The sequence below is a fragment of the Lathamus discolor genome, chromosome 5 (genome assembly GCF_037157495.1).
Source record: "Lathamus discolor isolate bLatDis1 chromosome 5, bLatDis1.hap1, whole genome shotgun sequence".
Classification (NCBI taxonomy): domain Eukaryota; kingdom Metazoa; phylum Chordata; class Aves; order Psittaciformes; family Psittacidae; genus Lathamus; species Lathamus discolor.
The window spans coordinates 27,954,481-27,967,263 of NC_088888.1; the positions used below are offsets into that span (position 1 = coordinate 27,954,481).

Sequence of the window (12,783 nt, forward strand, 5' to 3'; positions counted from 1 at the left end):
ACCCTGCCACTCATGACTGTCCAGCCTCAGGGAAAATCTCTTGGTCCCCTATATCGTCACCTAACCCTAGACAAGACCCTTACCCAACTCTGCTTAACTTTCGAGATCAGATGAAATGGTCGTGGATAAAACACACTCTGTATGTGTGCCAGCATGGTGATCCCTATCAGAATCAGCAGGCAGGTCTCAAGGGTACCCAAAGGCCATTCAAAACCTTCAGAACTCTCAAATGGTGCTGCTGTACTTGTCACTGGGGCTGGCGTAGCTGCTGTGCTTGGAGCTGGAGTAGCTGCACTGTCTGCTGTGGTTGGAGTTTGAGTAGCTGCTGTATTTGTTGCTGGGGTTGGTGTAGCTGCTGTGCTTGGACTTCGAGTAGCTGCGTTATCTGTTTCAGTCAGAGTTTGAGTAGCTGCTGTACTTGCTGCAAGGATGTATGGGAATGTCTCCCTCATAGGCTGACCATCCGAGGAGGGGAAAAAAGATGTATAGTTGCTATACACTTCTATTATATACCTCCCAAAGTATAGAGGTGGCGACCACACTAGGAACGCAAGCCAGACCAGTTTCATGATCAATGAGTCCATTGTATTAAAAGTCATTACCATAAAGTACAGTGAAACAAGAAACATAGCCCAAGGCCCCCAGCCAATAAACACTAAAACAGCAAATACTGGCTGTAAGTAAGGTACAACATGCTGAAACTGTGAGATCAAGAGCAACAACTTTGACAGCCAATAAATCAGCATTGTGACAAGTGACTATTAATACAAAACAATAGATGCTTATCACAAATACGATTAGACACACTCCAGTCAGATCTGTTGTTATCTCAACCCTTCATGCCCCACCAGGTGGGGACCTGGTGTGGAGCCCCAGGAGTGGGCACCAAAAGGAACTGTTGTGGTTTAAGAATAGCCGGTAATTCAGAACCACTCTCTCTCACTCCTCCCCCTGCCCTTCCCGGAGGGATGGGAAGGAGAATCAAAAGAACGTAACTCCCACAGGTTGAGATAAGAACAGCCCAGTAACTAAGGCATAACTCAAACCACCACTGCTACCACCAATAAAAATAACGATAAGGGAAATAACAAGGGAAGAAAACACAACCGCTCACCTCCCGAAAGTCAAAAACACAGCACTGCACCAGCTGCTAAGAACAAGAAAGATGACTGCTACTGCTGAACCCAGGACAGAGAGATTATGAGTTGCTGGAGCAGGTCTAGAGAAGGGCGATGAAGTTGGTGAAAGGTCTGGAGCACAAGTCTTTGAGAAATGGCTGAAGTAGGGCTTGCCTAGTCTGAACAGAAGGCTCAGGGGGAACCTCATCACTCTCTACACCTACCTGAAATGAGGATGGAGTGAGGAGGTGACTGGTCTCTCTTCCCAAGTAAGAAGCGACAGGACAAGAAGAAACAGCCTCAAGCTGCACCAGGTTTAGATTCATAGAATCATAGGATAGTTAGGGTTGGAAAGGACCTTAAGGTCATCTAGTTCCAACCCCCCTGCCATTGGCAAGGACACCTCACACTAAACCATGTCAACCAAGGCTCTGTCCAACCTGTTCCAGCCTCCCTGGGCAACCTGTTCCAGTGCCTCACAACCCCCACAGTAAAGAGCTTCCTCCTTATATCCAATCATAACTTCCCCTGTCTAAGTTTTAACCTGTCACCCCTTGTCCTGTCACTACAGTCCCTAGTGAACAGTCCATCCCCAGCATCCCTATAGCCCCCCTTCAGATCCTGGAAGGCTGCTATGAGGTCCCCACTCAGGCTTCTCTTCTCCAGGTTGAACAGCCCCAACTTTCTCAGCCTATCTTCATACGGGAGGTGCTCCAGTCCCCTGATCATCCTCGTGGCCCTCCTCTGGACTTGTTCCAACAGTTCCATGTCCTTTTTATGTTGAGGACACCAGAACTGCACGCAATACTCCAGGTGAGGTCTCACAAGAACAGAGTAGAGAGGCAGGATCACCTCCTTCGACCTGCAATGATACCATTATCCAATAGATTATCCAATATCCAATAGATTGGATATTAGGAAAAATTTCTTCACTAAAAAGGTAGTCAAGCATTGAAACAGGCTTCCCAGGGCGGTGGTGGAATCACCATCCCTGGAAACATTAAAAAACCGTATAGATGATGCCCTTAGTGACATGTCTTAGTGGCGTTCTTGGCAATCTTGGGGTAATGGTTGGACTTGATGGTATTAAAGTTCTTTTCCAACTTAGTTTATTCTATGATTCAGACCCACTTTGTTTAATATGAAGGCACAACAAGTTTAAATATGCAATACAAAAATATTTTACCAACACAGGATTTACTTATGTGAATACAGAAGGGTCCAGTTTTCCTTCTGAGGAGAGGGAAGTCTTTTCCTCATCATGAATTGAAAACCAAGTCCAGATTAATACGCCATCAGTTTCCCTCATTTCTCTGGAACATAACTCCCTTGGCAATCTTTTCTTATTATTATTATTTTTAACACAAAGACTACTACTGAATACAGGCTTAAAGGAAAACTAAGAGGAAACCAGTCGAGGGATTCTTCAGACTGATTTTTTTTTTCCTCAGGGAAAACAGAATATTTTGTAAGGCACAAGAAATGCAAGATCAACCACAGACCATACGATTTAATAATACAGATTGAGCAGACTAGCAGGTCCTAGTGACAATTAAAAGTAAGCACAGTTGAAGATGAAGGTAAAATTTAAGTAAACCAACGCAAGAACGGAAAGAAGCTTTTAACAGCCTTAATACAACGTGTTATTTCAAGTAAAGTAAATTGAATTCTGATAACCTAAACATAAATTCAAGCCAAAATTAAACATATGGAAACATACGGAATTAAACATATGGAATGGGCTGCCCAGGGAAGTTGTGAATGCTCCATCCCTGGCAGTGTTCAAGGCCAGGTTGCACAGAGCCTTGGGTGACGTGGTTTAGTGTGAGGTGGCCCTGCCCATGGCAGGGGGGTTGGAACTAGATGATCTTAAGGTCCTTTCCAACCCTAACTATTCTATGAGTCTATATCAGTTTCTTAAAACTGATTATTTTATATAGTTGGCATCATATTTTCCATTACTTTCTCTTTCATAAAATACTTAAGGAGTAATCCCTATATTCTGTACTAGTTACAGCCAAGGTTACAGTTGGATGCATTGTGCTGCTCTCATCAGTACCTTTCTCAGAGATGGCTTCTCACATCTGCTGTTGTAATAGCACATCTATTTTGATCACTCCCGGATCAAAAGGATCTGAGTTTAGAAAGTAGTGCTATTGAAAGTGTTTGAACTATCTATCATTTTGATAAAAACTAAGGCAGGGAGCAATCACCATGTATTCACACCAGAGACCTGCAGGGAAGCTATCTTACAACATCAGATGTACAGGAGAAAGAAAGACAGTTGTGAAGCCCCTACGGGGCCAGCATATTTTAGCCTTGCTCAGCCTGAGCAGCATGTCTGACTGCTGCCTTAAATGCATGCATGTATTCCCCTGTTAGAGGGTTATGATAGGTAGAGCTGCAGCCTAAATGAAATCTTGCTGATTTCACTGAAGTCAGAACACCCTCTCTAGGGCCAGTTTCATGTAGGTCAATAAACAAGGTTCAGATCTGAGCATCTCTGCCTCCCCCATTCTTTGCTGTTTTTATGAGTAACCAGCAATAGTTCAGAAGGAAAGAAGGAAAAGTTCCATTATTTCTTGCAGGATCTTCTGAACAGCCTCTATGCCAAGCTCAGAACGGTCCAGTCAACATTTCCCAGCCCCATTCAGCACCTTGTGTTGGTCTGCACTTTTTCTTGGAGAAACCTCAAAAACACATATCAAAACATTACTAAGCTATACTATAATATTGGCTAAAGAGAGGAGTGGAGGGAAAAGATGCATAAGCAAATGCGTATTCTGGTTGGAGATGCTACAAAATATTACAACTGTACCAAGAAGCTGACTGTATATTTCAGGTTTCAAAGACAGAGACCTAAACACAGCAGCTTCATTATGCTCATAGTTATTTTTTTTAAACCCTGTTTTAATGTAGGAAGGTTGCACAGAAGGTAATTGAAAACAAACTGGGCAACACAAGTCCCTCATGATTTGAGTTCCGTAAACCTACAAATAAGGATGCAGCCACAGCATGATCATCTAAAGCAGCCTTGCTCTGATGACCACTCTGTGTTAACAGAAACTGCTCAACGAAACATTGCCATGTCTTTCAAACACAGAAGCTGAAGCTTCCAAAGAAAAGCAGCATTTCAATCTGTGACTGCAGCAAACTACTTCCAGTTATTATTTTACCACTGCTTTCTAGAAGAACAATGCCTTAATTGTTGTGACTTCCATCAGTGTCACAGTGCAACCTAAATTTGGTCCAATAACGGGAAAGACTGTGGAAGACACTTCTAGATCTTTCCATTCTTGGGATACTATTTTGTTTTTTTCAGGGTGTTGTTACATACCACAGCTTGGTCAATTCAAAGTAAATGTGCAATCTGCTTTTCTGCAGTCAGGGACAGTTCTTGAATTGCAGCTTCAGCAACAGATAATGTGGACTAGGAATTATTTATCCAGTGGTAGGGGGGACGGCATATGTTTGTATTCCTCACATTTTATTTACATACATGCCTCTGAAGTTATAGCATGATACTTTGCTAAGATCCAAGCTAGCAATTTAAAACATCTCTCATGCTTTTGACATGCATACCACATGTCACAAAACACTGCAGTTCCTACTACATCATTATGCAGAGCATGACAGTCAAGCTTATTGCGGTCGCAGACTGCAAGTTCAATGCTTGGAAGCACCCCAATTATATGATGTCAAAGGCTGTGTGCTGCTGATGTGGCAAAACTGCAGTATCTTTCAACCCTACATACAAAGCACTACAAGATTCTAATAATCTGCTGACTCGGGCATGAATCCCATTGCATGCTGATGGCCCATACTGGTAACATGACTTTTTAACACTGTCCGGGAAATTCACCATGGATTCAGCCAGGTTGGATGGGGCACTGAGAAACCTGGTCTGGTGGAAGGTGTCCCTGCCCATGGCAGGGGGGTTGGAAGTGGATGAGCTTTAAGGACCCTTCCAACCCAAACCATTTTATGATTCTGTGACTACCTTTCTTCCCCCTCCCCTTCCAAAATTACACAACAAAATCCTACCCTTGTTATACAAGATTGCTACAAATATCGCAGTGTATACTTCTAGGAAAATAACAATTCTATCTGAAGATACAAGGTGATTTTGGAGATCAGTGCAGTATTCGTGGCATGTACACAGTACCTTGAGGGCACTTTGTCACTTAATAGCTCTGCATGAAGAGCACAGCTACAGACTAAGCATTGACTATGTAAAGTTTCTGTCAAAAGAACAAAATTTGGTCTAAACTTTGCTCTGCCCTAGAGATTTATTTCAGATAAAATATCCATACTTTGCTACCTTCCCCTCCTTCCTCCCCCCACCCCCTAAACAGCTCTCTCTATGGCCTGAAAGTGTATATATATATGTTTATATATATATATTTTTTTTTTCTGATAGGAAAAACACCATAGTCTCAATTCACTAAATATAATCTCAGGCCTATTCCTGGTTTCCAGGGTACTCAGTAACGGTAAGCCTTTTTGATCCCATGGAGAAAGCTGCAGAGCTAACAGTTTTGACAGCTTTCTAAAAGCAGTCTTTAATACACAGTCTCTTCACCCTTACCTCAAAGACATTTGCAAGCTTGAAAGAAATATTTATATCATTTCCCATGTTGACACTGTGGATCGTAACAGCAAGACAGCAAGACTTCCAGCTGCTCCTAGAAAAGGCTTTACATTAATTCAGAGGTGAAGGCATATCCGTTCCTCTCCTCTGGACCTCTGTAAGCAGCTCTAATTCCTGGCCAAGTGAAGCAGCTTGTGGTTTCCTGGAAGCATACAGTTGTAAGAAGATTCACAGACAGAGTTAGGCTAAAAGTTTGCTATTGTGACCTGTGATGAAACACAAAAGAATGGTTGTTGTTGCCTAAACTTTAATGGAGTTAATCCTTCCAAATGCTGACAAGTTACTGCCTCAGGCCATTTAAAATCACATTTCTGATGCAATAATCCTATCTGCATTACAATGAGTTGGGATGAAATGATTAGGTGCCTGAGTTTTCGCACAGTGAATTAAGTCACCATACAGACTGGCTGTGCTTGTTCACAAATTAAAGGCCTGGATGGAAATGAAATTCCGTTATTCTGCTACTTGCTAAGCTTTGAGGAAGGATTCATTACTGTCCTGTCTCTACTGGGAATGTCTAAAGTAGCTACAAGCCAACAGGAACCTGTTTTTCACGAGATCAGCTTCAGGGCTTTCATCATTATTAATAATTATTAGTCAAGTCTTTGACTACTGAACACCTCTGAAACAGAAAAGCTAATTCAACAATATGCAAGCAAAGAGGAGATAGAGCATTTATGAAAAAGGAAAACAAAACTGTGCCCTTTTCTTCCTCTTCACAGATACGCTGTTCTAAAACAGAATTTACCCAATTCTTGTATTAAGCAGCACAGACTTTTTACCTAGTGCATAGTCCAGAATATAAACCACCTAGCAACATCAGTGCTATCCATCTCAAGGATTTATAATTGTACCCTTACTTCCTGACACAACAACATGCCCAAGCAGCTATTCATGTCTATACATTCAAATTACCTCATGGCTTAAAGGCTATATGCAGGATTTTTGGAATCCCATACTAACAAGTCTGTAATTGCCAGCTTGAGATGATTCTTATTAGCATTCAATTGATTATTTACACACAATATAATTTGATACACATAAATATAGCAACTCTTCAATTAACCTTAATGATCTTTTTCTGTCAGATGCCTGCAAGGTTAGTGTTCCATTGAAGCCAGAGGATATCACAGGTTTGAACTCGAGGCAACCAGATTTCACACAAATTCTGATAAACAGGGAGTGTGAAGCCATTAACTTCTATGCTAGAACTTTGTCTGACGCACTTCTGAAAATATAGCCTAAGAAAAAGCTACCTTTTTTTAAATCAATATTAGTAATTTGGGACAATCCTTATCAGCATGCATCTGTCAGACACTGTAACAAAAACCCCATAAACAAGGGTCAGCAAATGCTCTATGATAATCTGTTACGAACTGCAATGTGCAACTACAACAATCACCTGTGTTAGTCATTTCCTGTAAACATGCTTCACATGGGGGTTACAGTACGATTTAATTCTCACAAGACATAACCTCTTGTATGCACATAAATGCTGTACATGATTAAGTCACCTCTATCACAAGAGGGGGAAAAGAAAGAAGCTTTTAGCATTTTTTCTTTTTGTAATTGGCAGGGAACCTGGCGTTTGAAATGGGTAAAATAAAGCAACACAACTATCTTTTTTGAGGCACAAAGGTGAGGCATATATAAAATAAAGTCCCAAGTTTCCATCCTGTTGACATGCAGGAGAGAATGCTTATATTTAAAACTGAAAGCTCAACACTAACAATGAGCCAGTCAGAAGTAGTTCGCTCTAGGTTAAGTGTGGCTTTTTCTGTACCAAATGAAAAGCTTCAGTACATAGCTTCGTGCATAAAGCCTGGTCTGTTTACGCAGCAATTAAGTGTACTACTACACTGCTGGTATACACAAACCTTTACAGGATTGCACACTGGAGGAAATGTCAGTGTAGGTTCACATTTGGGTAGGTTACCACAGACTCCAATATCTGCTACTAGATACATGTCAAAACACAGATACCCCCCATATTCTGCTTGTTCTGCAACACACAATACCCCAGGTTATATGCATTTCTAAAAACAGTGCAAATGTGAAACAGGTGCCACAGACTATATTTATAATGCTAATGAAATTTCTAGGCTTCAACAGCATCAACAAAAATCATGTAATTATCTGTATCTGGCTGACTAGAAGATGACATGCGCTTTAAATGCTCCATACAACTGTTCTAATAAAGGCATATATCACATATTAGCTGTGTCCTACTGGGCACCACAGCCTTGAGCTGTAAGATGCTTGGCAAGTTCTGAAGAAATACCTAGAACTACAAAGGTGATCCGCTCCTTCTTCCACTGAGTTCAGTGGCAGAATCCTATCCAAAAAAAAACCCCAAAACCCTGTTCCTGTAGCAGCAATCAAGAGCAGACCTCACAGGACCCTTAAAACTCCAGTTACGTTAACACAGCATGGTAGACTTCAGCCTCAACCCAAACCAAGGTAAGTCTTCCCAACACACGACAGTGCTCCACACTCTTGCAAGAAATCCTGTACATCTCTCCTCAGAGGGTGACCCCATAGCATTATTGTGTCATACCTGCAAAAGGCAGCTCACAGGGCCTGGCTGAGCTGGCAAAGCTCACACCATCATCCTGATTCCCCCTAAGCAGACACTGATAATGCTACCTCATGGATGCCTGCAAAACCAAACTTGCAAGACCAGTACAAGATACCTGGTCCAAAGGACTCAGTGGCACTAGCCATGATATTTGTATCCCATATCACCTAGACAGAAGTCTCTCTGCTCCGGACAGTATCTGCTGAAGCCAGAAATCACAAGCCCAGGAAGTTTTTAACAGTTGTAAATAAGCCGGAAAGGATGAGAGAAAGGGATGCTCCTGCAAATAATCACAGCCAGGTAGCACTTATCCACAGAAGACAACTGTGTCCAGGAAGCTGTGCTACCTCAGCAAGACTGAGCCTGCAAGTACTATTAAGAACAGCAAATAGGGCAGAAAGTCACCGTTGCCCTCCTTCCTTCCCCCTAAATACAAAACCATTGCTATCCAATGTGTGCAAGTGGCTGTCCTATAGAACTGGAAGGTTTGGAAAGGAGGTGCAAGAAGAAAAAAGGAACACAGGTAAGGGGGCTGAAAGCAGAGAAGTAAGGCTTACTACTGACATGGATAAGGACTGATCTGTAGAACACCATTGCCTAAATTATGCAAACAGAACAAATTCCAGTAGTAGCACAATGGTAACACCTTAGGAAGGGCAACTACCACTATCACAGTACGACAAGCCTGTACCAGTCTTTACATGACTGCAAAATCTGTCAATCTGTATTTAAAACAAAGCCTTGATGGTTATGCTTCATCTTCCCTTCACACTCAAGTCTCAGTTATTCCAATGGCTCCCATATCTGCACCAGTAATTTCCCACCTATAGCTGCAGCTGATAATCACTACCAGATCACACAGCCTGAGAATTGTGAGGAATTTAGTACAGGGCCATTTTCCAGGGAACCAACCGTGTATTAGTATGGTTAAACTGACTATTAAGTGGTGCTTCCACCTTTCCCTTTCCATGAAAATTCAGTTAAACCTGTTCCTGAGACAAGGTAAGGACCAGCCCATGAGTCTTTTGTTTAAGAGAGCACCAACTCCCTCTCAAACATCACAAATAAACAGTGGAGAATACAACACAACAGCAATACCAGGGACCCTTTTTCAGTCGGCTCTTTTCCAAGATACCTCTTTATCGTAACCACTAATGAAAACTCTTTGAAGTGGAAGAGTAAATATTATCATTTGATAGTACCTGGACCCAACAGGGCAAACAAAATTGCATTGTATTACATTCTGGGAGCTGTAGATCCATTCACGATACAGTGCTCACAGGGTTGCTATGGAGGAACCCAATGCTTACTATTTTCATAGCACAGGGTCAGCCAAGGGCTGCTGGTCACTCTTTTAGGGCTGTTACCCTTAATCTTTATATGCACAACGAACAGTGAAAACAAAAACCTAAGGAATTTCTAAGTATGCCTTTGGAGGCACCGGATTCTTCAACAGAGGTAGAAAGCAGGCTTACAACTCTATCCATGATCAGTCAGCTTTAAAACCTGAGACCAGATTTCAGAAATGCTTACATGCTCTCTGGGCATGGGATTATTCAATGCAATACTTGAGGTCCAGCAGCTTCAAGTATCAAGTCTCTTATTTAAAAATAAATGAATAAATAATAAAATTTCGCTCTTCTCTATGAGAAAAATATTGCCAAGTTGTCCCTGTGTTAATGACACCCTGGAGATATGGGTTCAATGACATGGTACAACAAAGCCTCCCTGAGTGACCTCTGGGCTCACACAGCATTTCAATGCCTTGGCTGAACCCGGGGCTACAGGAGGGTGTCTCCTGCACCTGGCTCCGCCCTATGGAAGTACAAGCCGCAGGCATCTGGCTGTAGATACCTTACCACTAAGTTGGATGGCAAATCTCAGGACATTTTGTAAATCCATCCTGTAGGGATCAAAGACAACAAGAGGTGGAGAGACTAATGATTCCCATGTGGCATTCCCAGCCTTGCTTGCCCCTTACTGGGAACAAGAAATACACAGGAAATAACAACATAAAGCCACCGTCAATGCAATGAAAGAGGGAGACGGGACAGAGCAAGCTTGAGGGACTGTCGCAAATGCCCCCCAAAGGCTGGGGGCCCTCTGCTCCATATGAAGCAGAAGGAAGGGGCAGAAAAAGGGACCAAGACCAAGAAGGCGAGAACCCAAGTAAACCCGACAACCCTCAGCGGCGGCACCGGCAGAGGGGCGTCCAGCTGGCCGGCAGCCTCACCGCCTGCGGGGGTCCGCTCCCGCCGCTCCCGGGCGGCATCGGGATCTATCCCCCCTCTCTGCTCCGACCCGGCCCCTCGCTCACCTTGCTGCTGACCGGCCCGGGGATGAGGAGCTTCAGTGCCTGCCTCTTCAGCTCCGCCAGGCGGGCGTTGCAGTGCTCGCACCAGACGCCGCGGTCCGAGCCCGGCGAGGAGCCGCCGCCGCTGCCGGAGCCCGGAGAGCCGGTGCCGAAGCCCGGCGAGCCGCCCAGGGAGCCAGGGGAGCTGGTGCCGATGCCGGGCGAGGCGGGTCCCGGCGAGCCGGTGAAGGAGCCCGGCGAGGAGGTGCCGGAGCCGGGGGACGGCGTGCCGGAGGAGCCCAGGGCAGAGCCGGCTCCCTCCGGCGCCGGGCGACTCCCAGACCGGGACTCCTCGTACGCCTTCCGGTACCAGCTCTCGGGGGAGAAGGGGGCGGCGGACTTGGTGGGGGAGCAGGAGTCGGTCACCTGGAGCGGGAGAAGGAGCAGCGGGTCAGGCAGGGAGGCCCGCAGGCGACGACAAGTTTCGACCGGACGCTCCGCGCCCGCGGCGGCCCCGCGCCTCGTCCTTTCCCCGCCGCCCCGCACCGCGGAAGTTAAGCGGGGCCGGGGGAAGCCTATAGCCAGCGGCACCGCTAACCGCCGGGCTAGGAGTGCGGGAGCCCTGACACGGCGGCGGCCGCCGCTAGAGCCGCCCCTCCGCCCATAACTTACCCCGTATTTTCTGCTCCGCGCCGTGACCGCGATCCTCTCTTTATTTCCAGCCACTGAATTCATGGTGGCTTCGCAGCGCGGCGGGAGAATTTCCCACAGGTTTGCCAGTCCGCATCCGAAGGGAATAGCCGGTCCCGGGCAGTCCCCTGCGGAGCGGGCAGCAGCTCCCTCCGCCGCCTCCGACGGGATCGCTCGGCCCCAAAGCACCGTCAGTTCTCGGGAAAATGCTGAGGTTTTCTGAGGTTTTCTCCCCGTCGGTTTTTCCTCATTGTCTTCCCTCTCATTCCCTTACAACCCTGGTTTTCGCAGAAGCAGCAGCATCCCGAGCAGTAGCGTTCCCCCCACAGGCAACACAGGTCTCCTCCGTAAGCCAGGCGGAGCATCCAAGGTAGCTCTGGGAAGGTGGAAGCGGGAGCCGATCTCTCCCTAGCAGAGGCGCTTGTCTGCCTCTGCTACAGCAGCAGCAGCAAGTTGTTTCCTTCACCAAGGTTTGTAACTGAGTTAAAAGAAATCCTCCAAAAATATCGGGATCCAGGCTCTGGGAGGAGCCTCCGCGCCCCTTGCAGCCAATATCCTCCTGCCCATTTGTGCCTGACAGTTTTGTAAGGGAGGGAAGGAGGGGAGGGAAAAGAGGGAAGACCCGGGCGGAGGAGCCCCGTGCGCTGCTCGGTCAGCGGCGGAGCTGCAAGGCCGGCGGAGAGCAGAGTGCCAGAGCCCCTCCGCGGGTCTGCGCGGTGGCGCGCCTGCCGGGAGGGTCCATCTTATTTTGCAGTATTTCTTGATTGACGTCTGTGATTTCCCCCCTCTTCTTGCAAAGGGTGGGGGAACCTTGTTGCTTCCACCGCAGTTATTGGTTAGTTGCCTCTGTTCGGGGCTTTAATGAACGTGATTTCACAAGCGTTCCCAGTCCTCCCTAAACAAATAGGGGAAAAAAGGCAAGCTGTATTTATGACAGTCACTGGCATCTCTTTTCCATGTTGCAATTTTACGTGTATGAATTTAACTTGCAGTCAAGGGCATAATAAATTGATCTCTTAACAATGAAATCCTACAGACTTGTGTCCTTATTGATCTTTCCCTTCTAATTATGATTTCTTTTTGCGGGTCATGTGTATCTGGTTAGATATCCTTTTTTTTTTCAAATCCCGCACAATCATCTCTAATAAATCTTCCTTCTCAAAACAAGTTGCCCATTTTCTCAGAAATGGATGCAATAAAGAGCTAAATGCCAGATCCCCTGATAGGGTCATAACATGGATGGGTTGATGCAATTGCAAGGGCAGAACACACAGGGGACTTGCTTCCACCTTTCCAACCTCCTATTGTTACTTCCATATAAATGCATCCTTCCAGCATTCCTAATGTACCTGGGCTGTAGCAGCCGAGAGGGAACAAAACCAGCCCACTGCATCACTGAGCAAGGAATTCCCCAGTGCTTCTCTGTTTTCACAGATACCCTGCCGGTGGTAAA

At 45.4% G+C, this 12,783-nt stretch overlaps 1 protein-coding gene across 1 annotated transcript in view; it reads right to left on the reverse strand.

Annotated features, from left to right (window-relative positions):
• Positions 1 to 12,038, reverse strand: part of KIF26B (kinesin family member 26B) — a 295,717-nt gene extending 283,679 nt beyond the window's left edge. The window contains exons 1-2 of the mRNA XM_065680140.1: positions 11,313 to 12,038; positions 10,665 to 11,066 (exon numbers count right to left, since the gene is read on the reverse strand). Coding sequence (XP_065536212.1) covers positions 10,665 to 11,066; positions 11,313 to 11,375 — 465 coding nt within the window. The 5' untranslated portion in view covers positions 11,376 to 12,038. The remainder of the gene's footprint in view (positions 1 to 10,664; positions 11,067 to 11,312) is intronic.
• Positions 12,039 to 12,783: the final 745 nt, after the last annotated feature.